The sequence below is a fragment of the Barbus barbus genome (assembly GCF_936440315.1).
Source record: "Barbus barbus genome assembly, chromosome: 16".
Lineage (NCBI taxonomy): Eukaryota > Metazoa > Chordata > Actinopteri > Cypriniformes > Cyprinidae > Barbus > Barbus barbus.
Window position 1 is genome coordinate 23,750,645 of NC_136744.1, and position 22,427 is coordinate 23,773,071.

Sequence of the window (22,427 nt, forward strand, 5' to 3'; positions counted from 1 at the left end):
CTGGTGATATATTTGCATAGACCGAGTTGGAGGTCTGGGGCAGCCGAGGGCCCAGTGGTTGGTGTAGTGTTCAAAGGAAAAAGACGAAAGACCCAGAGTATTCATGTGGCGCTGGAGCATTGTCTCTGAAAAACAGGAGCACTGCTGGGGAAGAAGCGCCTTGATTTAAAATTCGCTTACAAATCCAGCCATGGCTCAGGCAAACACCACAAGTGTGCCGAATGAGAAGCAGAGTGGGTGAATAAAACGAAACATGCTCTCAAAATCTCATTTAAGGTCATTTTCTCAGCATAGGTTTCAATTTAATAGTGCTAAATTTTGTAGAATGGTATTAGGTAAGAGATTGGAGGGTAAACAACAAGATGCCTTGAGAAGATATTGTGTTATAATTATAGGTACATGTTATTTGCTCTGGGTGTTTGGGACTAACTTTCTATAGAATACAACAAACAATATAAAAGTAAAAGTGAAGTGACATACGGCCAAGTATGGTGACCCATACTCAGAATTCGTGCTCTGCATTTAACCCATCCAATGTGCACACACACAGCAGTGAACACACACACACCGTGAACACACACCCAGAGCAGTGGGCAGCCATTTATGCTGCGGCGCCCGGGGAGCAGTTGAGGGTTCAGTGCCTTGCTCAAGGGCACCTCAGTCGTGGTATTGAGGGTGGAGAGAACGCTGGACATTCACTCCCCCCACCTACAATCCTGAGACTCGAACCCACAACCTTTGGATTACGAGTCCGACTCTCTAACCATTAGGCCACTACTTCCCCAATATATGCAAACAATAGCATATAAGTGTTCATATGTTTATGCAGTCAAAATGCTTTAGGTTCCTATTGCATTCAAATATGTTTTTCAATACATTAGAGAATAAAATTATATGATTAGATCAACCATGTCTGTGTTGCATAATCATTGCTGACAGATTAAGAGGCTGTAAATAAACTCTGTGTGCTTCAGAGATTATTCACACTCAGAAATTGACCTATTTGGCTTGAAACCACATTTCGTGAAAGCATCAAATACAAAGAAACCTCTTCTCAGTAAAAAGCTTATTATAAAAGGAGATAGGTACAAAGGAAGATGCTGTTTACTTTCACTAATAATTAAAAATGAAATAACATAAGCCCTGTGTTATGAAGATACACTGCTATTCTTAATAAAAACTCAATTTGTAAGTGACCTTAGCCTTATCCTGGATAAAGAGCTAAATAAATGGTTGTAATGTGCAAGGACAAGGGAAAACTATGCCCATTGGTAGAGCAGTAGTAGGAAAGCTACTTTAAAATACGATTAGCTTGCAGCTTCAGAAGATAGTTTCAAAGTAGCTAAACTACAGTTAGGTTATCCATTTGAAAAGTAGTTAGCTGTAGGCTACTAGAAGAGTAGAAACTGGATGAACTGGTGAAATGAAACTGGTTCATTTGAATCAAACTTGCAAATGCTATATAAAGCTAAAGCTATTTAATGTTTTGTCTTTCTTTCCTACAGTGCGACCACTTAATGTAATTAAAGGAATAGATTCAGATCCAGAATTCGGAATTCAGAATTTTTCCCAACTTCTTGTATAACTTAACTTTCTTACTCCGTGCTGTACATTGAAAGTTGATAGGGATCACAGACAAACATGGTCACCAATTGCTTGCACTGAATGGAAAAAAAAAGCAGCTTGGACTTTTTTTTTTCACAAAAACCCTTCAGACTTGCTTTTACCACTTTGATTATCTCCAGCTGACGATCCATCTTAACATGTATAGTAAATGTTCTAAGGTCAAATGTGACTACTGAACCTCAAAAAGATTAATTTTGTCTAAAAGTGCATCTCCAGCCAGCGTAATAAAAAACTTTGATACTATTTTATACTATAAATAGATCTGGTTAAGATTTGTGTGGGCTGTGAAATGGTCTTTGATACGCTTGAAGGGACTGCAATGCCTCAGGTGTGAGGGGATGAAGCGGAACAGAGATGCCACACGTCAGAATCGCTCGTAGGCACCATGGCATCTTGACAGAAGAAATTAAGCTGCATCAGTGCTGGCCTAATGCTAGAGCCTGAAGACAAACATGTAAATGTCAGCTCTTTAATAGACATGTGAAATAGATCCTGTCAATTTTTTTTCCCAGGGTAGGATCCAAGAACGGCTGAATGGTATACTACATATCCGTAAAACATTCACATGTATGATGTTTATGTGCCTCAGCAGAAGAAACAACAACGACAACAACCTTAAATCTGATAAAGAAAAACATGCTATAAATTGACTGTGCATGTTCTCACATGAGGGAAATTAAGTGTAAAAATAAAAATGAGCAATGCAAGTGTACATTAAGGGGGATAATTGCTCGAGTATATTTCATTCTTTTATAGGACATATATAATTGCAGTTCAGTAATATAAAATGGCCTCAATAATTAACCTCCTTATAAAAGTCTCATTATACATGATTTTCATCATAGAATATATCTGGGATGTATGCGAGTCATATTCTTTGTAACCAAGCTTAAGTTAAATTACAGTTTAAACTCCTGAGAGAGCCAATAAAATTTCCAATAACATTTCAAAGTAGGCATGCAATATCATAAAATCTAAAATAAGATGCGAAACAGCTGAAACAAAGCTTAATTATCATTTTCAGAGTCTTCTAAACACTAAGTGGCACAGTAAGATTCATCCACGTGATGAAAACCCAACCATCTGCCAGAACATTACAAGTCATGATGTTTCATCAGCAGCCAGAGAAAATCGTTTTGCCGATGCTCACCAGCTTCCACGCTGGGCCTCCAAAAATGTGGAGCAATAGTTTTGTAGAAGAGGGAAAACAGTCAGACTAGTCCATAACATATCTTTTGCCTCATATGAAATTCCGATACAACCCTGTCAGACTTTGTTTCGTTCTCTGCCTGTGCTCCCCACAGTTCTTCTTTTGTCATGAAGCAGACATTTCTCCAAAGTTTTGTTGGCAGCATCCCACACTGTGTAATTGATTATGTAGATCTATTCATTTCTCAAAGCATGTGAGAGATTCACCAATTAATTCCACCGCTCTGAATAATAGCTGCTGGTTCATCTCGGGGAAAGCAGTGGGCTGAAACAATAACGTTGGCAAATAAGAAGCAAAGTAATAAGAAGTTGGACTTTAGGGGGAAAGCTGACACGTCATTGGAAAATACCAAGTCTTGCTTCAGGGGAGCCATTTTTCACCCTTCAAACACAAAGAAATGTATTGCGACTAAAATATCTGAACTCATGTCTGTCACAGGTTGCTAGCGAGGTTGTTTGCATGACAGAATGCTACTTGAGTTGTCTTGGATTTGCCTGTGAAGATTACATTGTTTTTAACAGGATACAGTATAATAAAGGCTTTTTATTAGCATCTATGGTTCCATGAAGAGCTTTTACCATCTATGGATCCTTACCATTCCATAAAAGGTTCTTTAGAGAGCAAAAATATTCTTTAGAGTTTTCAAATGTTCTTCACACTAAGAAAAAAAATAGTTCGCTCAAAGATTCTTTGGGGATTCAAGAATGGTGGTTCTACGCCATTGTTGTGAAAACCCCTTTTTGGAACCTTTAATTTTAATATTTAAAAGTTTCAGATAATTCTATAACTGTGTGATTTGTAAAGGTTTGATTACTAGCTTTGGTTGTGCTACTTTGCCCAATGATTTCCATATTGTTGCGAATCTTTCGTGATTGTTTTTGTTTGCCTGCTCCATGGTTGGGGATTTTTTAGTGGAGGAGGGACGTAACGTCCATTAAAATCCTGTTTGTTTACCACAATTTTAATCCAGACGTAGTCTTAAACTCGTTTATAATATTCATGTACTCAAAACAGCAAATAAAGAGTAAAGCCTATTTCTCCTCAGACTCAGTTCAGTTTCTAACTTTCCTTTCATCTCAATTTTTCCCCTGACTCATTTGGTTCAGGATGTCTAGTGGGAGGAATCTCATGTCTCATGTCAACAATATTCAGAGGCGAGGTTCTTCCGCTGGTTTGCCTGTGTGTTCATCTGGTGGTGAAGTGTAGGTTGGAGATCTTGAAAGTAATACATTTGGATGCTCAGAAACCATTTGTCACCAAAACACAAATATTACTTCCGATAGTTTCAGCAACACTCCAATTCCAAGGGCAAATGCAGCCATGGGGGAAAAAAGTGCACGGTTGTGACATGGCAGAGAAAGACGCCGCGGTTCCTGCAGCCTAATATTTGGCCCCTGTTCCTCAAGAGAGAGCCTTCTCAATGTATTCATGTTTCAATAAAGCTTTGAATAGTTGTCCCCCACCATCACAGCTCACTGAGCTGAAAGCTCCCAAAGCTCCCCGCTCTTCATTATGGCCACTGTATGTGGGACGCCTCCGGGTCACTCCTGATGTTCCTCTGGCTGCCTGAGGAGGATTTTCGATGCAGCACTCACAAGCCGTGCCAGAACAACCAAAGGCAGGGGAACACAATCTGTGAAGCAAGAGATCACTGATTTTTAATGAACAAGAAGTGGTGATTTGAGATTGGGGACTTTTTGGGGGGGTAGGATTGAAAAATCCTCTGTTACATTTGCAGTTGTTTGCTGAATACAGTTTCAGCTTCCTCCTATTTCCTTGAGCAATTAATTTTAATCATGTCTTTCTCTGATCTAAACGTAAAAGGACTATAACAAAATAGAGGTTCTTTATTGAGCTTCAAGGTCTTTGGAGCACAATGGGACATTCAGCTGATGAAAGTTTGGGTTAAAAATGAGGCATCATGCATGGTGCTCAAAGATTAAAATGCTTGCAGTAATTTAAGGTTAAGTGTTATTGGGACAGCTGTATGCGGATGAGGAGAAAGAAATTATTAGGCACCATATGTCCATTATTTAAACAACGTTTTCTTGTTCTACAAATATATATGTATGTCCTTTGTAGAACAGAACAAGAAGAATTATATACTGTGACGAGTCGGCTGCCTCCTCCCTTATCATCATCACCACCCCGTCCCGTATTCGCCGCCCTTCACCAGGCTCCCGACGGGAGTGGGTGTGTGAGAGAGGAGGGGCGCTGAAACAGCCAGGGCTGGCGGCATGTGATGAGGCGCACCTGATGTGAATAGAGCCTCATCACCGCCGCCGTTTAAATGCCGAGCGCGCCTCTCCTCGGGAGACCGGTCTCTTCCCCGTGCATGCACGCTGGTTTCCTCGCGGGTCCAGGAAGGGTGCGTCGAGTAGAAGGACTGCCGCACCCGTTAGACGGCTGTCTAGAAGAAGCCGCCGCCGCCACTCGCTCCCGGACCCGAGAGGGGAGCGCGTGCGGCCACCGGACTCCGCCCCTTCCCTCCTGAACACTGCCCTCCTTCACAAGCCCCGCAGCACGACGAGGACACCAGATCCCCTGTTTATTTTGGACACTCTTTCCCCCTTGGACACTATTTTGTTTATTATTGTTTAATAAAAACCTCTCCGAGGCCTGGCGCCACGCCCACTGTGTCTGTCGTTTGCTCCTCCTGCCACAATACATTTTTTGTATTGTTCATTGAAAACATTTTATATACAGTACTGCACATAGAATATGCAAATAGAACATGAAAAAAATTAATAAAACATAAACAGACATTGTAGCACATTGTGTGGTAATAGTATAAATAGAGTTTTTGTTATGGTTCCCTTTGGCTGCAACCTTATGTTTATTTAATTTTCTCTAGGTCGGTGTAATAGTGTTACAGTAGAACACAATTGGTTGCACTGGGTTATTGCATTATGATTGACTCTTAAGGCTCATCAACTTGCAATCTCCACTCTATGTGAGTTGCTGAAACAATATAACCTCCTATACACAATTATAGATGGTGGAGTGTTTCTAATGCTGTTGCGATGAGCTGAGTTGTTGTTAGCTGTGATGAACTTTTATTATGAGTTGTCAACAAGGTAAACGCGTATCAACACTTTAAAAGGCTTTTTAATTCCAATCCAATCTAATTTCAAATTGATTAGAATTTGAATTGAGGTTGCGAACAGAATATGGATGTAAAGAAGTACAACTGAAATTAAATATATGAAATGTATTTATAGGGTATGACTTACAGATAGATAGTTCCACCTACAGAAACATTTATCTATTTGTATTCTTATAGTCATATGTTTTCTTTTTTTTTTCTTTTTTTTAATTTAATTAAAACACAGACTCATTATCTGAAAGGTATAGACAATTATTTCATAACAACCTCTAATCTTGACTATAAAGCACAACTCCTTGAATGTTATTTCATAATTTAATAGCATCCTTTAGCAGCTTTGGTCTAATTCAAAAGCAATGCACAGATTTCAGAACAGGTGTGATATGTTCTAATGTTGTCTTTTTTTGGCACATTTTCTGTATTAATTATAGAGAGATGGCGTTTTTGAGGGTGGATGACAAAGAAAATATGGATATTCATTATCAAATTCTATGCATTTGCTGGACAGAAAAATTGAAAAAGGCATTAAGATGATAGATTAATTATTTGCAAACCATTATGATATGCAAATCAGAAGTACAATTATGGTTTACACTGAATAGAGATTTTTTTTTTTTTTTTACAGAGTTGTTGACAAGGTTGTAAGTCTGTTTTGTCTGCAGTTTTATATCAGTCCTGATTCTTAGTGCGTATGCTTTGACAGATTGCTACTGATAAAAATCTTTGTATGGAATTTATAGTTGACAGCAATAATTGGGTTCTCTCTGTAAATGTGTGGTACACCTCCCGGTGGTTTTAAAAACACTTCATACTGTCAATGATCCAGTTTGGTGATCATGAAATGACTGTTGCAGGCACAGTGTGGGAAACCGTTCCTAGTTAACAGAAAAAAATGACACCCTGTCATTGAAATGATTATGTAACTAATTATTTTTCTGACTTTTTTCTCTATTGTTAATAGGGTTTCACATTTAAATCATTTACGTATAGGTATTTGATTAAAAGATTTTTCTTGTTGACTCCATATAATGAAGACTGTGTGTAAATGTCAAATTAAAGACTTGAAGCATAAAGAGATTATTCGTTAAATTAAGATATTTTGCCATCTTTCGTGCCACATAAATATTCAACTGCAAATAAACTGCTTTTCTGTTTAGAATCACAAAATATTACAGGATGTATAATAAAGCAAGATAAGTCATAAACTAGTATGATTTAAGCAAGCAATATAACTGATATGATCGTGCGCCCATTTAGAAATGTATGTGTGTCTTAAAGGGATAGTTCACCCAAAAATAAAAATTATGCCATTATTTACTCACCACCATCATTCTGTTTCAAACCTGTAGGCATTGCTTTATTCTGCAAAACAAAAAATAATAAAATTACAATAATAATAATAATAAAAAAATTGTAAAATGTTCCTGTTTATTGAATAAATCTATTGTGTTGCACAGAAGGAACTATATGGGAGTGATGACATTTTTCTTTTCTGTATTTCTATATAATGCATCCATATGTTTTACTGAAAATTTCATGATTTGTGTAAACACAACTAAACACATTAAACAAGTCAAGAAACGATGTCAGGAGAATAACAAGAATACAATACCAGTCCCAAGTAGACTGACCCTGCGGCCTATTAGCTTGATTCACTCATTGTGTATTGGCATACATAGAGCAGGTCTTTAGACACTTTCTGTCAAAAATAAATGAGATGTGCACGACAACATGAGGACAGTTCCCAAGGCTGAACCTTTAAAGCACACAATTATGTGAGCTACCCTCAGAGGTCAAAGTCTAAATGGCGGTGCCAGCTGCTCATCCAAGCCATACATTGAAACCATGATACTTTTGTTGATTGGGATGAAATAAAAACTAAAGCCTCTAAGAGATGAAAGCTCAAGGTTGTGGTCAGTTTTCCTCTGATCAGGTTAGTTTGATGTTGTAATGACCATGTCACAGACTAAATACACACGAGGAAGACTTGATTAGTTTTCATGAGATAGAGTTTTATACCTCTGGCCATGTAGTGAACTACAGCCATAACTTAGTAATTATATGAATCATCTATGCTGCAAAAATATTAGCCTACAGTGAGTTGCTCATATCCATTATTTATATAGCTACAGTAAAAACCAGGAGCAAATTAAATAAGTTTTAGCATGTGCTTACCATGTTTTCCAAGCAAACAGGACATAAAGTGGCCTAAAATGTGATATTGTTTGGTTTCTATATTTATAACTGAGAACATTGGAACTATCTTTAGTATTATTTTTTTTTTATGTATAGCCTATAATTCTGTGGTTGTTAAAAACTCGCAGCTTTGATTGCCAGAACTTTACCATAAACACTTCAGTGACGATGTTGTATCCTTAGCATTATAGGAATTAGCACCACCTATCGTCAATCATCGATTGTAGTGAAAATGACCTTGGATGACCTTGATCAGTATTAAAATTAAGCTCAGGGCCCTCCTTAGCTGATGTGGGGCCCAGTGTGAGATAGGGAGTGGGGCCCCCTCGGTACGTTCGCCATCTGGCCCCCTCAAAAGATTCAAGATTCAAGATTTTTATTTGTCACATACACAATTATACAGAGTATAACCAGCAGTGAAATGTAGGTCAGGTCCGCTCCAAGGACAGTGCAATTATAAAGTATACAAATATTAAGAGAAGAAAAGTAGAAAAAATAAAATAATAAAATAAAATAAAAGATAAAAAATACAAATATAAATATAAATGTGCAGGTCAGTATGTTGTTTACTTAGATAGTAATAAAGAGTGTGCAAAAAGTTGTACAGTGTATTTAAATAGCAGCAATATGAGGTAGAAAGAATTCTGAATAGCTTATTGATATAGTGATATTTACATGGAGTCATGTGATGTTATGACACAGAGTTTAGGAGCCTGATGGCCTGGGGGAAGAAGCTCCTCCTAAGTCTCTCAGTTTTTGCCATCAGGCTACGGAAGCGCTTACCAGATGGAAGCAAAGTGAAGCAAAGTGAATAGGCGGTTAGAACTGGACTACCTTGATTAGTCTACTATATTTATTTATTCCCAGTATTCTTCTTGTATATAAACCTAGGCCGTTAGTTTTACTGGCTAGAGGAAACTTTAAAACTGTAAAAACTGTTAACTGTTAAAGTATTCGTATTGCCTATTTAAATATAAAATTATATAGGCCTATATAATAAGTGAAATTTGTTTTACATATTATAAACATATGCTATATGGTAAGGCAACTTAGTGTATTCTGGTCCAAACTGCAGCATCTGAGAGACCATCCATCTCTAACATGTCCTCTGCGAAACTGGGACGTCAGATCCAAAGAGGAATCAGTGACCACAGGTAAGGCCATTTTTTAAAAATGCATCGCCTTTTGTTATTTGGGGGACTAGTTTACAGATCATCTAAAACAGCTATTTGCTCCACCCCCCAAAATCGAAATGTATAAAGAAAAAAATAAATAAAATTTTCAAGCGAGTATTTAGTTTCCAACTACGGTTTAGTATTGGACAATGTTAGATTACAAGTCAGTCAGAGAGCGTATTTGCGCTTAATAAAGTAGCTAAATAAAGTAGCACAGATCTCTGTGCACTAGAACATCTAGGCATAAAAACATTTTTTTCCCCATGCCATCTCCAGACTAAACAACTAACACAGGAATTATTACCTGTATTCTGTAATTCATGCCTGTAATTCATTCCCCATCTCTAATTATTGACTCTCTCCCTAGTACATAGTAAATATATATGCATATTTTTCTAAACAGCTGTATATATAGAGTAAACGAGGCACAAATCTGTACATAAATCTTCTGTTCCAGATTCTTACACATTATTATTATTATTGTTAAGTCTTATTGAAATGTTTCTGCTCTCATGTCAGATATGTATGTATGTACCAAGAGCTTCTTAAAAACCACAACAAATTCCTTGTGTATTTGCGAATAAAGCTGATTCTTATTCTATTGCCTAACCAACAGTAGCCTACGCTGCACTGGGATCAGTTTTTCTTGAATAATGACATAGCCCACTGCATCACCATTAAGTAATGTAGCCTAGTTTATAGTGCTTATTTAAAATCCGAAATTCCGTCTTGTAAGTAGGCTAAACATTTTATCTGAAGTAACCTAGCTTGCCCATGTGGATTAGAGGTCTATCGAACAATTGACTGATCACCTCTGTTCACCCCATAGGCTACTGTCTCCAAAATACTATTGTTGCTACCATAATGGATTAAAACTGTGTTCTTTAGAATGTCATTTCATTCAGTTTATTTTTTGACAAGACGAGCTGTAAATATCACAGTTTTATTGTATGAAAAATAACTGTAGCCTACCTATGATAGGGTAGAGTGGGGGAAAACGCCACCCCCACCCCCACCCCCCCCTCTAAGGATTGTGTGATTTTTATTTTTCAGTGAAACAAAAGTTAAATGTGTTCAGAAAAGTTGTCATTGTTTTAGTGACAATGACATAAATTATAAACCAAGTATGAAAAATGTCCAGAGTTTTCATGTTATTAGATTTTTAACAAAAATTTAATTTGTGACAAAACACCCCCATGGGTGGGATAAAATGCCCCCCAGTCTGACAAAGCAATTTGCCCCACACACTATGTTTGAGAAAAAAATTATGTCATTCTGAAAATATAATTATTTTTAATAAATAACACATACTCTCTATCTACAGGCCCTACTGTTCTCATATCATACATAACCGTGATGCTCTACAAAACACTTTTTTCTTACTGCTAAAAATTAGATAATTTCCTGTGAAATCAGTTTTCTCTCCAGTACATCACCAGTGTAAGCTTCATGGTGAAAACTTCTACATCACTCTTGTCAACGTAGTCCATAGCTACAATACAAATTTATCTTGACTTTATCTTGTGGATATTTGGGGAAATACAGTAGGGGGGGCGTTTCCCCCCACTCTACCCTATACCCATTTTGTTTGAAACTATAGGTCTCCTGGTGAATTCTTGTACGGACAGCCACAGCTCACTGCAATTACAAACCCACACGAGAAAACAAAGAATTTCTCCCAACATCTAAATCAACATTTATATCTGAAGAATAAAAATCCACGATAGTCCCGTCTGAATCCAAACCCATAATCGATGTATCTCCCAAGTAAGCAAGTTTTGTTGTCCTTAGAAAATTATAACATTCTCAATGGCCACAAGTTTTTCCACGAGCACAAACAATTAATACAGTAGCCTTTTTTCTTTCTCGAGACCAAAAAATCCTATTCTTTGTGATGGTGCGATGATGAAAAAGAAGAAGCAACTTCATGAGTTCTTGTACACATCTCTCAAAATCTCAGGCAAAAAATAATAATTCCCCTGGAAACAAGCCTCTTATGAATTATAATCCCATTGTCTTCTGCTAAAATAGTCCAGGCGGTCGCAGAAAAGACACCGTGTCGTTCGTTCCAGTCCGAGGGACATTCCTCTGCCTTGATTTTCCCATAGAAAAGAGTTTCTATGTTATCCTGGGGAAGGGGGGTGAGATGGTGAGAGACGCAGCTCGAGACGTCCATACGTGCCTTATCTTAGTGGCAGTGACGTGATATTGCAGCTCCAGTCCTGAGGCACGGCGAGAAAGCGCTTTCCATCTCACTCCACAGCGAGTCAGCAGCATCCTCCATCCGTCAGGGACTGCGCTCTACCTGCTACCCGACCAGGGCATCTCTTGAGGGACGGGCAGACAACGACTAATGATCAGTCGAGATTCACAACATTTTTAGCCCTAGTTCTAGTGTCTGCTCACTTCTATTGCGCTCTCATCACTTGGTTGCGTTGAGGTGGGAAGAAAAAAAAAAGGAGCGAGATGATAATCCAGCCTGGAGTCTAACGCATTTTTGCTCATTGACCATCTTGTTGCTCTAGACTTCTATCATCGGCAATGGGAGATATCGATTCGCAGGGGAGCGACACGTTTCATTTCTAAAAGGATGTTTCCAAGTATGTGGGAAAAATAGCCATAGCTTTCAGAGTGCAAGGTAAGACCTATTTATTATTAGCATTATTATTATTATTATAGATAAGTAGATGGATAAATGGGTAGGTTTGAACGATAATGAGATGGCCCTCGCCCAAGTTTATCCCTCTTCAATGCATAAACGAGTTAAAGATCTGAGTTTTATAGTTCATTCCGATTAATGCAATACAAACCACGTCAATATTTCAGAGGACTCGATTCAGTGCCAGTGTGAAGTTAAACGATGATCGACGAGTTTCGCAGGAAATTGACATAGAATCGAGTTTGGCGCCGACTGTATATCGTAAAATCCGTTTTGGTGACCACATTCAGGTTTGCACCCCCAAAAACTGACGATTGACAATCACGCTAGACTTCTTGGATTTTGTAAAAGAGTATGAATATGAAAAGACGTCGCTGCAGTTTTCATTTATTTATTTCTGTCGCTACGGCTTTTTCTAATCCGTTCATATTACGGATCGTGACGCGACGCGACAAACTGGAACGCTCCCGTAATAATCAACGAAAAGTGCAAGCGCGCGCAGCGACATCGGATGTAAAGGAAAAGTAGCGCGCGATGGTTGCAATGTGCGCCAGTACTGTCTCGTCCTGTATAGTCGTGTATAGCCACTCTGTGTATTGCATCGCACGCGTTTTGCTATGTCGTAGTCTACAAGTAGTGCCGCATTTAAGGTGATAAAAGAATGAAAATAAATGCTCGGTTTGGGAATGCTGTGACACTGCACGCAGCTGCAATGCCTGCAGGATTCATGCAAACAGTACATCGAATAGCTTTTCTCTTCTGCTTTCTATCTCCATCTCCGCCGCCTTTCTTTCAGACTCCTCGAATATTTGGGAATTCACATTTGCACACATTATGATGAAATACGTACAGCAGACAAAAGCATTGCATCGAAATCAAAGTTTTTGCCTAATGAAAATCATAGATTGCGTTCAGTAAGGGAATTAGATGTTGAAAGTAACGCTGCTTTAATCCTTACATAGATCATGACATTATAGTCCGTTCAGTCAATCGGATATGATCTCTCTGTAGGCTATTACATAAAAGATGATATTTAGTAAATATATGTCGCTTTTTTTTCATTTTTTTGATAGAAATCCCAACAGTGTCTGAGCAGGCAGATATGTAGATTATTATTATGCGGTCAGACATGTAGATCACTGCAGAATTGCGACACATTACCCTCGAGTGAATAAAAAAACAAAACGTTTTATTGTGCCAAAATGTCTTTTTGTTGGTGACATGTAATGCCAGCCTACGAACGAGTCGCTACTTAATATAACGACCATAAAGCTACTGAATGTCAATGATCATTGTGTCCGACACTGTCAGTCATTCAAACACTGTAAAGATCATTCAGTGTGTAATGATCATATCAAATAATCATTTGATCGCTAAATATCATGCAGTTTTATCCTGCCACAGCAGATGCCCAAAGTTATTACCCCCAATTTATTAAACACCACAAGGTGGCAATGTTTATCCGAAATATATTACATTCCCATGGAAAGGATCATTTGAATCTCCATAAAATCGAGATGGTAGTTTATGATTGAAAATAGGCGGTTCAAACTAACAATGTAGGTAAGTGTGTGTTTAACACAAAGCTAAATTGGATAGTTATGAGATCTTAGACTGAAACTCTTTGACAAAGCATCACTTCACCACATAGGCTGACAATAAAACAGAGTGAATCTCTGTTTCTCTTGCAGGCCAAATGACATAGGATGAAGGCTGTTCGTAATCTGTTGATTTATATATTTTCCACCTATCTCCTGGTTATGTTTGGATATACTGGTGCCCAAGATTTCTGGTGTTCCACGCTGGTAAAAGGAGTTATCTATGGATCTTACTCGATAAATGAAATGTTTCCCAAGAACTTCACAAACTGCACTTGGACGTTGGAGAACCCAGATCCTACCAAATACAGCATCTACCTAAAACTTTACAAACGAGAAATTAGCTGTTCTGAATTCTCTCTGCTGGCTTACCAGTTCGATCATTTCTCTCATGAGAAGATCAACGAGCTGTTGAGGATCAATGAGTCCATCGTGCACCTGTGTGATGACGCCAAGAATATTTATGTGTTTTTGCATTACGACAAAAATTTTGTGCAGCTCCGGCGAGTGTTTCCCTACGACTACAACGGATTGACGACGAAGAAGACAGAGGAGGAGGAAAGGTCTGTGGCGGAGTTTGTGGTTTTAAACAAGGCGAGGCCGAGTCAGTTTGGATGTCAGGTGTTATGCACATGGTTGGAAAACTGCTTGAAAGGAGAGAAAGCTGAATCGTGTGGAATAGTCTACGCTAAATGCACCTGCCCTCAACATTTAGGCGATGGGGAATCTGAAAGCGTGTTGATGCTCAGTAACGTGGTGTTGCCTTTAAATCCCCAAACCGAAGGATGCCTGACTCCTCAGGTGCGCTCGGCACAGGTGTGCAATCTGAGCGCGGAGGTGCGCCGCCCATCCAAGGAGGGTGAGTATGAACCAGACAGCTGCAGGCCTTTAATGCTGGAGATCATTTCACAGCTTAATTATACAGTGTCTTTATGATGCCCCTTTGTATTCCTCCACCCTTCCACATAAAAGAACACCAAAACAGCTCACTGTGCTCTGCTACTGATGTCTATGACTTTTTTTTGTTTAGTTTTTACAACAATTTCTGGGTGTGCCGAACAGGAATGTCCTCTCTTGATGTGTTTTATGTTTTTTATGTTATGTCAGAAGTGTAACAACCTGTATGGAGATTAATTAATTAACTAATTCATGTTTTTTGGAACAGGGGTACTAAGTCTAATGTATTTTTACATCATGTCATCTCTTTTATTATTTAATATATTAAACCGTTGACATGTTTATTGGAATTCAGAGTTCACTACTTTATTGCAAATCCAAATGACAAATTTTTAAAAAAAAATTCTGAATACTTTTGGGAATGAACAGGGTCAAAGCACCTGACACCATACTTAGCCTTTCGGCCTAAACTTAATTGTTATGCTGCTGTCAGCCTCCATCAATGACAAGCGATCAGTTGTCCCTCTGCTGTCCAGATTTGTCTCTTGCCACGGATGCTGGCAGCAACAGATGCCTTCGAAGGAATTTGCTAGCAATAAACATTTCTGATGGGGGGATGATGCATAATGGACTTGTATTGAGGTCACCGATATTACAGCTAATTAGCATCTGTAACATTTCACAACTGGTACAAGATAGAGATCAACTGGAGGCAGGGATGACCCAGAATACTCTGAAAGGACAACAGCTCACAGAGATGGTTGGCCGCGAATGGATGCTGACAGTCTCACTTCAATCACAGCACAGTGATTCAAAAATAATGAATACTGAGGTGGCGAGAGAGAGAGAGAGAGAGGGAGGGAGTAACCGTCCTATAGCATTCTGGTTTCACTAGCTGAAAATAATAACCCCCTAGGGAGAAGGTGGCAGCTTTCCCGATCAAGCGGAACACGTGCTTTGGAATTATCAAGGTTCGGTTGAGTTAAGTAGGCCCCCAATTTCGCTTTTCATCCCCCCTTTTCAAATTAGCTTCATATTCCATTCCAAACTGTGTCATATTCCATTTACGATCTCGTAACTGAGAGAGATTTTCATTTGGTAATGTTTTAAATATGAATCAAGCTTGAAATTAAGATTAAGCCATTGATTATTTTGCTCCCCAGTTATTGTATGAGCGTTTTATTATGTCACAGACTCTATAATTAATATCAATCCTTCTGTATCTATGAATTCTTAAACAGAAGTCTCATCTCAAGGCATTTCAGTCATCATTATAAGCACTGGAAATATAGCTTTACCATTAAAAAGTAATGTTTCAGTAACTTTCAGCTATCTGCATGTTAAGAGAAGTGCCAGGCTTATTTTTATTTTTATTTTTTTCTCGAAGATTACACTGAAAGCTTCTATTTATAGAGCAGAGGCTTTAGTGGATTGCTATCACAGGTTTAAAAGAGCACACAGCCATGCTGTAGTGTCAGAATGAGGCTTCTGCCCTCCCGGATGAGCGTTCAGCAGCGCACGCCTTCAAACAGCCACAACAAAAAAAGATCTGTACCGAGCGGGTCCAAAATAAATGGTTGTCTTTGATATCCCTCATGCCTGGTTGTGTGCATGGTAACAAAGTGTGGCCTTTGAATGGGGCGATGAGCGGATCACTAAAAACTGGTTTTCTGGTTCATTGCACTCTGCAGGATGATATCCAGCAAGCCAGCAAAAATATGAGCTTGATTATACTTTATGATAACATCAGTGTTTGAAATGCTGCCTCGCCAAGGATGAAAGTAAAGTGTTTTGAAATGTAAAAACATATTAGACTTGCATAATGGATAATTATGATGCTGGTGCATATTAAATGCACTTGAGCAGGCATTAGCTGATTGCGGGAATATTGCAGGAACGGGTTTATGGTTTTGTTGGTGTATTAACATGTTAGGTTTGTTGAACATGGCCTCAAACAGGTTGATGTTTTTGACTATAACTAACCAAAATTTCAGTAAACAGATCTGAATCTAAAACAGCCAAATAGTCGTTTGTTTGAGGGCACATCTTTGATCAGCACTAATGTAACCAGGAAAGACTTTTATACCCTTTTAGAATGTTTGAATCTGTACATTTGGAGTTGGAAGCCATTTTCAGCGTGGCACTTTTTGACAAAAGTTGACAATAATGTCACCCACACATAAACAGCAGTGAAATCCATCTCATCAGCCTTTATACATTCAAACTAGTGATTTCTGTAGAAATGTCAACCTTGGCCTTGAAAGCGTGGTTTGGAAAATGGGATGCCAAGGCTAGTTTTGCACAGCAAGGTAGTCTATAAAGCAGGCTGCCACAATTTATTCACAGCTCCTGCATTCAACTTGATATGACATGGTTATCTGATGTGACATAAAGGACTTAGGGGTGAAAAAAACAAAAAAACTGATTAAATGGATTTGAATGAAGTTATTCTGAAATGTTGAACATTTGCGGTAAAGATTTTAAGGCATTTAAGCATTATTTAATACTTTTTCCCACTCCCGAGTTCTTTATATTGTTGATGCACCAATGTAACTCATATTTTAGATGGCATGGAGTTATTTTTGTACCACAGTCTTGTTATGGATGATCTTTTTAAGCAATGGTCCCCATAGGGCTCCTTACTTTTGTGTGGTGGCCATATATGGGACATGTGGGCAATCCCACATTCTTATTATCAGCAAGTGGCATTTCTTCTCTTTATTTCTGTATCATCTCCTCTCCAGGCACAGTGACACTTGATGTGATGGCTCAAAGTCAAACGCTCCAAATTGTGTCTCCTAAATTAGTCACAAATGAAGCCCTGCTGGAGAAGATGAGCAACGTCTCGAGGCTGTTTCTCATTACTCTTTGTCTCTCTCTCTCCACCACTGGTCTATCCTCAGACAGCAGTGGCCGTTTGCTCTTTTGCCTGACCATTTCTGGAGAAGAAACTTGCCTGACTGCACTGCAGGGTCCGGGCCCCTTGCACTCCGATCTGTGGGGGAACTGAACTGTCACTTTGTGCAAACGACCCTTGTCAGGCCCAGGGCTCCAGAGCGTGTTGCGGAGCAAGAAAGGGGAATTCGGCTGATGCTAATGAAGTGCACGTCCACAGTGTGTCAGTTTGTGCTCAGTCATGCACATGTGATAATATACACCCACTGGAATTTAAAATGTCAGATTTCAGAGAAACGCGAATGGTTACAAATGAGAATGAAAAGAGAGATGATTTATTTGGTTTTCTCTGACCTCTGAGTGCTGGGTGGATTGCATCATTGTGCCGATTAATTATTTGTAGACTTTTTTATTGTTGCATTTGCAGAGAAATTTGTCTTAAACCATTTGGGTTTATTGTTACAACCCAAAAAAGATATTGAAGATAACACTGCTTGCTTATTTGTAGTTTAGAAGAGCGAGGCCCCTTTTATGGATGCCAGGGGCCATGGGAAGGCTCTGCATCTCCACTGCATAGTGCAGCCTTTTATTCACTTTGGATCAGTAGTCACAGCGCATCATGTTCATCACCATTGTTCCCTCAACATGGAGGCCATCTTGAATTCTAGTCACTTCTTGAAGAGAGAATGCGTGCATCCATTTTTGTCTAGTCTTTTTTTTTTTCTTATTTTAAATGTCACTGTTATGGTTGTGCTTGAAGTGTATTGTTTTATGAAAAAAGGTTTTAAAGTCAATGTAAAATATAATTCACAACCCATTTTACATGTGTAATAAATTATTTCTGAGTATATATATATATATATATATATATATATAATATATATATATATATATATATATATATATATAGTATTCATTACCTTCCAGAGTAAAAGAAGAAAAAGGATGAAAAGTAAAAGGGATTAGTAATATCAGCTGAAAAGAAATGTTGTTTCAGAGGCAGAGTGAGTTATTGCATTTTGATACAAGATTACGAAGGCACCAGGATTGTGCATTTATGTAGTAAATAGGATCCATTTGATTTATTTACTGACTTCAAGATTCAGACTCTGATATAGGTAGGGGGAAGTGTTTAGCATACATCCATGAAAATTGCATTTACCAATAGGATACAAAACCTCTGTGGTACACAGATTATTTGTGAAGTTTATATCAATCAAATTCATATAAGTAAAATTTATTCTAAAGCCTTTTATAATGATGCCATGTTAGTTTTTGCAAAGCCAGCAGGAAAAAAAGTAATAGGTGCTGCTGACTCTCTTGTGTGTTCAACCTTTAAATGTGATGTATTTGTGCAATTTCTGGATATCACAGGTATGCGGCATCAGACAATGGCAACAACAAAAACAAAATTAAACAGCTTTATTATAGATGGAGTTACACTTTTGTGCTTCAGGGGGAAGTGGGGGAATACAATATAGTATATCACAAAATGGTCTGTTTTTATGCGTAGATGCAGCATGAATGTACTTACATACACTCTAAAAAATGCTGAGTTAAATACAACCCAGTGCTGGGTAAATATCGTACGAACACATGCTGGGTTGTTTTCAACCAACAGTTGGGTTAAATGTTTAACCCAACCTTCTGGGCAGTAACCCAATCGCTGGGTTTGTCCATATTTTACCCAGCATTTTTTGCAAGTCTATTCTCATTGGTATTTGTACGTATTTATATACTGTATAACATTAATAAGTACATTTTTTGTTACACCCATACAATGTGGACATATGGACAGCATCCAAAAGTATTTACATATACTTAGTTTCAGTAATATTAATTGAGCATTTGTAAAGATATTATAAATGTTTAAATATGTTCCATAGTTTAGGTATTTTGGTTAAAGTGACTGTTTTGTTTGTATTGTGGTTTTATATTTCATAGATTTTCTTTAAATAAATCAACTTAACTCCATGAATTCAAAGGTTCTTAAACATTTGTACATCCTGGAAGTTGTTCATATGTACAGTACAAAGCTGGTGCTCTAAATAATGAAAATGTTTACATATAAAGACTTATGATTGCTAATGAAATCATGTTGGACTGTCTCTTTACACACTTTTAAGTTGGCATGATTTTGTAGGGAATCTGAATTGTGTTAAATCAAATAGTTTTAGGATGTAAAGCTTTTAAATCATGTTGTTTTACAGTAATTTTCAGGTTTTAGCTTCGATGGCCTATCTCTGTCTTGCTTTGGTGACAAAGATGTGAAATATTCACATCACACAGAAAAGGTCATTAGTTTTTTTTTTTCCTTATGAAAATCATGTTCACATCCATATTATGTCTTGTGATTATACTTTTGAAATAGATGGGCCTCATGCACTGTAACCCACATATATGTTTTAAGTAAATGAGGGATGAATGGAAACGAAACTTGTGAAACAATCAACATTATTCTCAGACTCAGAGCATTACTCACTCTTAATCCAGAATATTCCTAATTATACGTTTCGTACAATTTAAAATATCAACTGCACATCTAATTGTTTCAGAATAATCACTTCAGCACCCAAAGTCCATAAACATTTCCAGGTACGCAGCTGCCATCTCTCTTTCAAACAATAAAACGCTCAATATATTGTCAGATTGCCTTATGTTAGCAAAAAACTGTTCTCTCCTGCATATTTTCTTGTTGGACAGAAGAGCCATAAATGGGTGCATATTGAATTCCATTTTAATCTACCGAATTGGCTCTACTGTGTCACATTGGAAAACATGAAGGGAAAGGTAGCTCTGAGCAAAACTGTTTTGTAATTATTTGGGTCAAACATTCCGCCGTGTTTACAATGTCAAATCAGGTAGATAGCTGTAATTGATCACGTGGACAAACAAGAAATCCCAAGGCTCCACTTGTGATCTCCAGTGTTTCGTGTATTTAAATAAGTGAGCGCAGAATTTCACATTTGCATATTCAGAACGCTGGGAGGCTGGTTTGGCCTGTAACACGGTTCAGATTAATTATGTGATTTGAGAATATTGAAAAATTTTCAGAATAGCTACAGACAAATCAAATGGCTTTCATTCTAAATGCATCTTCTCTTTCATCACAATTTTTAATTAATATTGATTGGCGTGAAGTAATATTTATGCAAATGACCTGATTTGCATTTCCCAAATCATTTCTTTCTGATTTATACCATCTTCTTTGGTAGGCTTGAATCCTTTTTCTGCCAGTTAGTTACATCCCACAAACGTTTGGCAAGTTGCTTAGATTTCCTGGGAGGTCCCTGACTGCTGAATGACCATATGGTCCTGTTACTAGCATCATCATCAAAATTATGCTCTCATTCTGCATAGGAAAATTGATGGCTTCTGATTGGAGGATTACACTTTGAAAGGGTCATCCAATCAGCTTTCCAGCACAGTGACTATAGGGCATCAAAAATGCTGAGAACTACAAGTGAAAAGCACACTCGGGCTGTTCGTGATAATTTCTTAGAGTAAGCTAAATTTTCATTGTCGTCATGTTCACCATGTTTACATACGCCATTATTTTACCCTTCATTTTGGTCTACTTTCAGATATAACTTTCCAAGAGCTTTTTCAGTCTTATCACGGCCTCCAAAATATTTGGGCTTGATTATTCGAAAGTAGTTCACATCAAAACGATATCAGATTTTCTCTAGTTTTTAGGAAGATTATGTTGGTTGTCAAAACATTGATATAAGATTATTGTTAGCCTGTGATTATGCATTGACTTTTATCTCTCAGGATTGTTTTACTCTGAATTGACTGTCTAGTGAAAATTACTATGCATATGTGCTCCAAAAGCCTGAGACATCGTTGAAAATTAAATTTTTTAAACTGAATCGCTAGGTTCTGGGATTTTAAATGACTCTCTTCCTCCCTCTCTACACCCACACTCACACACATTTAATTTAAAATACATTTTAATTATAAATCAGTTTTAATTCAACTTTTAATTTCTTACTGACTTGATCATTTTTTATTACAAAGAAACAGCTAATTAAAAAAAAATGCAAAATAGAAATATTTAGTGCTCTCAGACGTTTGGAGCCCCCACTGTATATGTGATAACTGTATAGTGAGTGAAATTACCATTAACTGCTAATTTTCACATCAATAGTCAGCCAGAATGGCTCTCTGTGGAGTATTTGTGAAGAGTCTTTCTCCTGTGACACATTAGGCTGAAATGTTTTAAAACACTCATTGATGCATTATGCTTTGGGCTGACCCTGTTCAGTGGCCATGCTGACCTACCGTTTGTCACTGTCTGATTAGAAGGGATTGCAGATAACAATAAGCTCTGAACCTGCAGAAATAAACATTGCATAAATGTGCTTAATTAAAGTATTCCCTCTTTGGAACCTGTGAGGTCATATCCTTTGTATCCTGCTGAAACAGTTACAGCTCTGTATTTAATGCTGTGTGTGTTTTCTGCACTACTAGTGGCACAAGATTGAACTGCAATGGCTGTTTTTAGATTAGTTGGACAAGTCACTCCTTTTTGTCTGTTATTGGTCAGACAAAGAGACCAACAGTCCCATCCCAAACTCACACTAATGGTTAAGACAGTGTTGCTGTGATATGATGTTGCAGCTTTTGCAAATTCAGTAAGGAGTAGAGATATTGTGTGTTGGTGCAGTTGAAGAAAAAAGATTTAAAATGGAATTCAGGTGTGAAATTACTCATTTGACACAAATTACTATTTAGTCACAGAAATTATGATATGCCCCTGCTGAGCTTTATAAACACAATGGCCAGTGATATTTCTGGTCTTGCTGGTGTGATAAAAAATAATTGTCTCTGTTTGAAAAACAGCATTGGCAGTTAGATTATTGACATATTCTTTTAGCAGGAAAGTAGGTGGAGCAAAATTGCAGACAATAATTGCACAGAGTTTTGTGCTATTTCAATTATTTAGACTTTCTGGGGCTTCTCAGCATGACTGAAATTAAGCTCATATTACTAAAAACTGATGATAAATTCCCCATTAATATTCATTTACCTCTATTTATCTGAAACAGAAATAATGAGCACA

At 37.8% G+C, this 22,427-nt stretch overlaps 1 protein-coding gene across 1 annotated transcript in view; it reads left to right on the top strand.

Moving 5' to 3' along the window:
• Positions 1-11,567: 11,567 nt before the first annotated feature.
• LOC306882571 (adhesion G protein-coupled receptor B3-like) overlaps positions 11,568-22,427 on the top strand; it is a 108,022-nt gene continuing 97,162 nt past the window's right edge. Inside the window, exons 1-2 of the mRNA XM_079437293.1 lie at positions 11,568-11,951; positions 13,664-14,429. Coding sequence (XP_079293419.1) covers positions 13,679-14,429 — 751 coding nt within the window. The 5' untranslated portion in view covers positions 11,568-11,951; positions 13,664-13,678. The remainder of the gene's footprint in view (positions 11,952-13,663; positions 14,430-22,427) is intronic.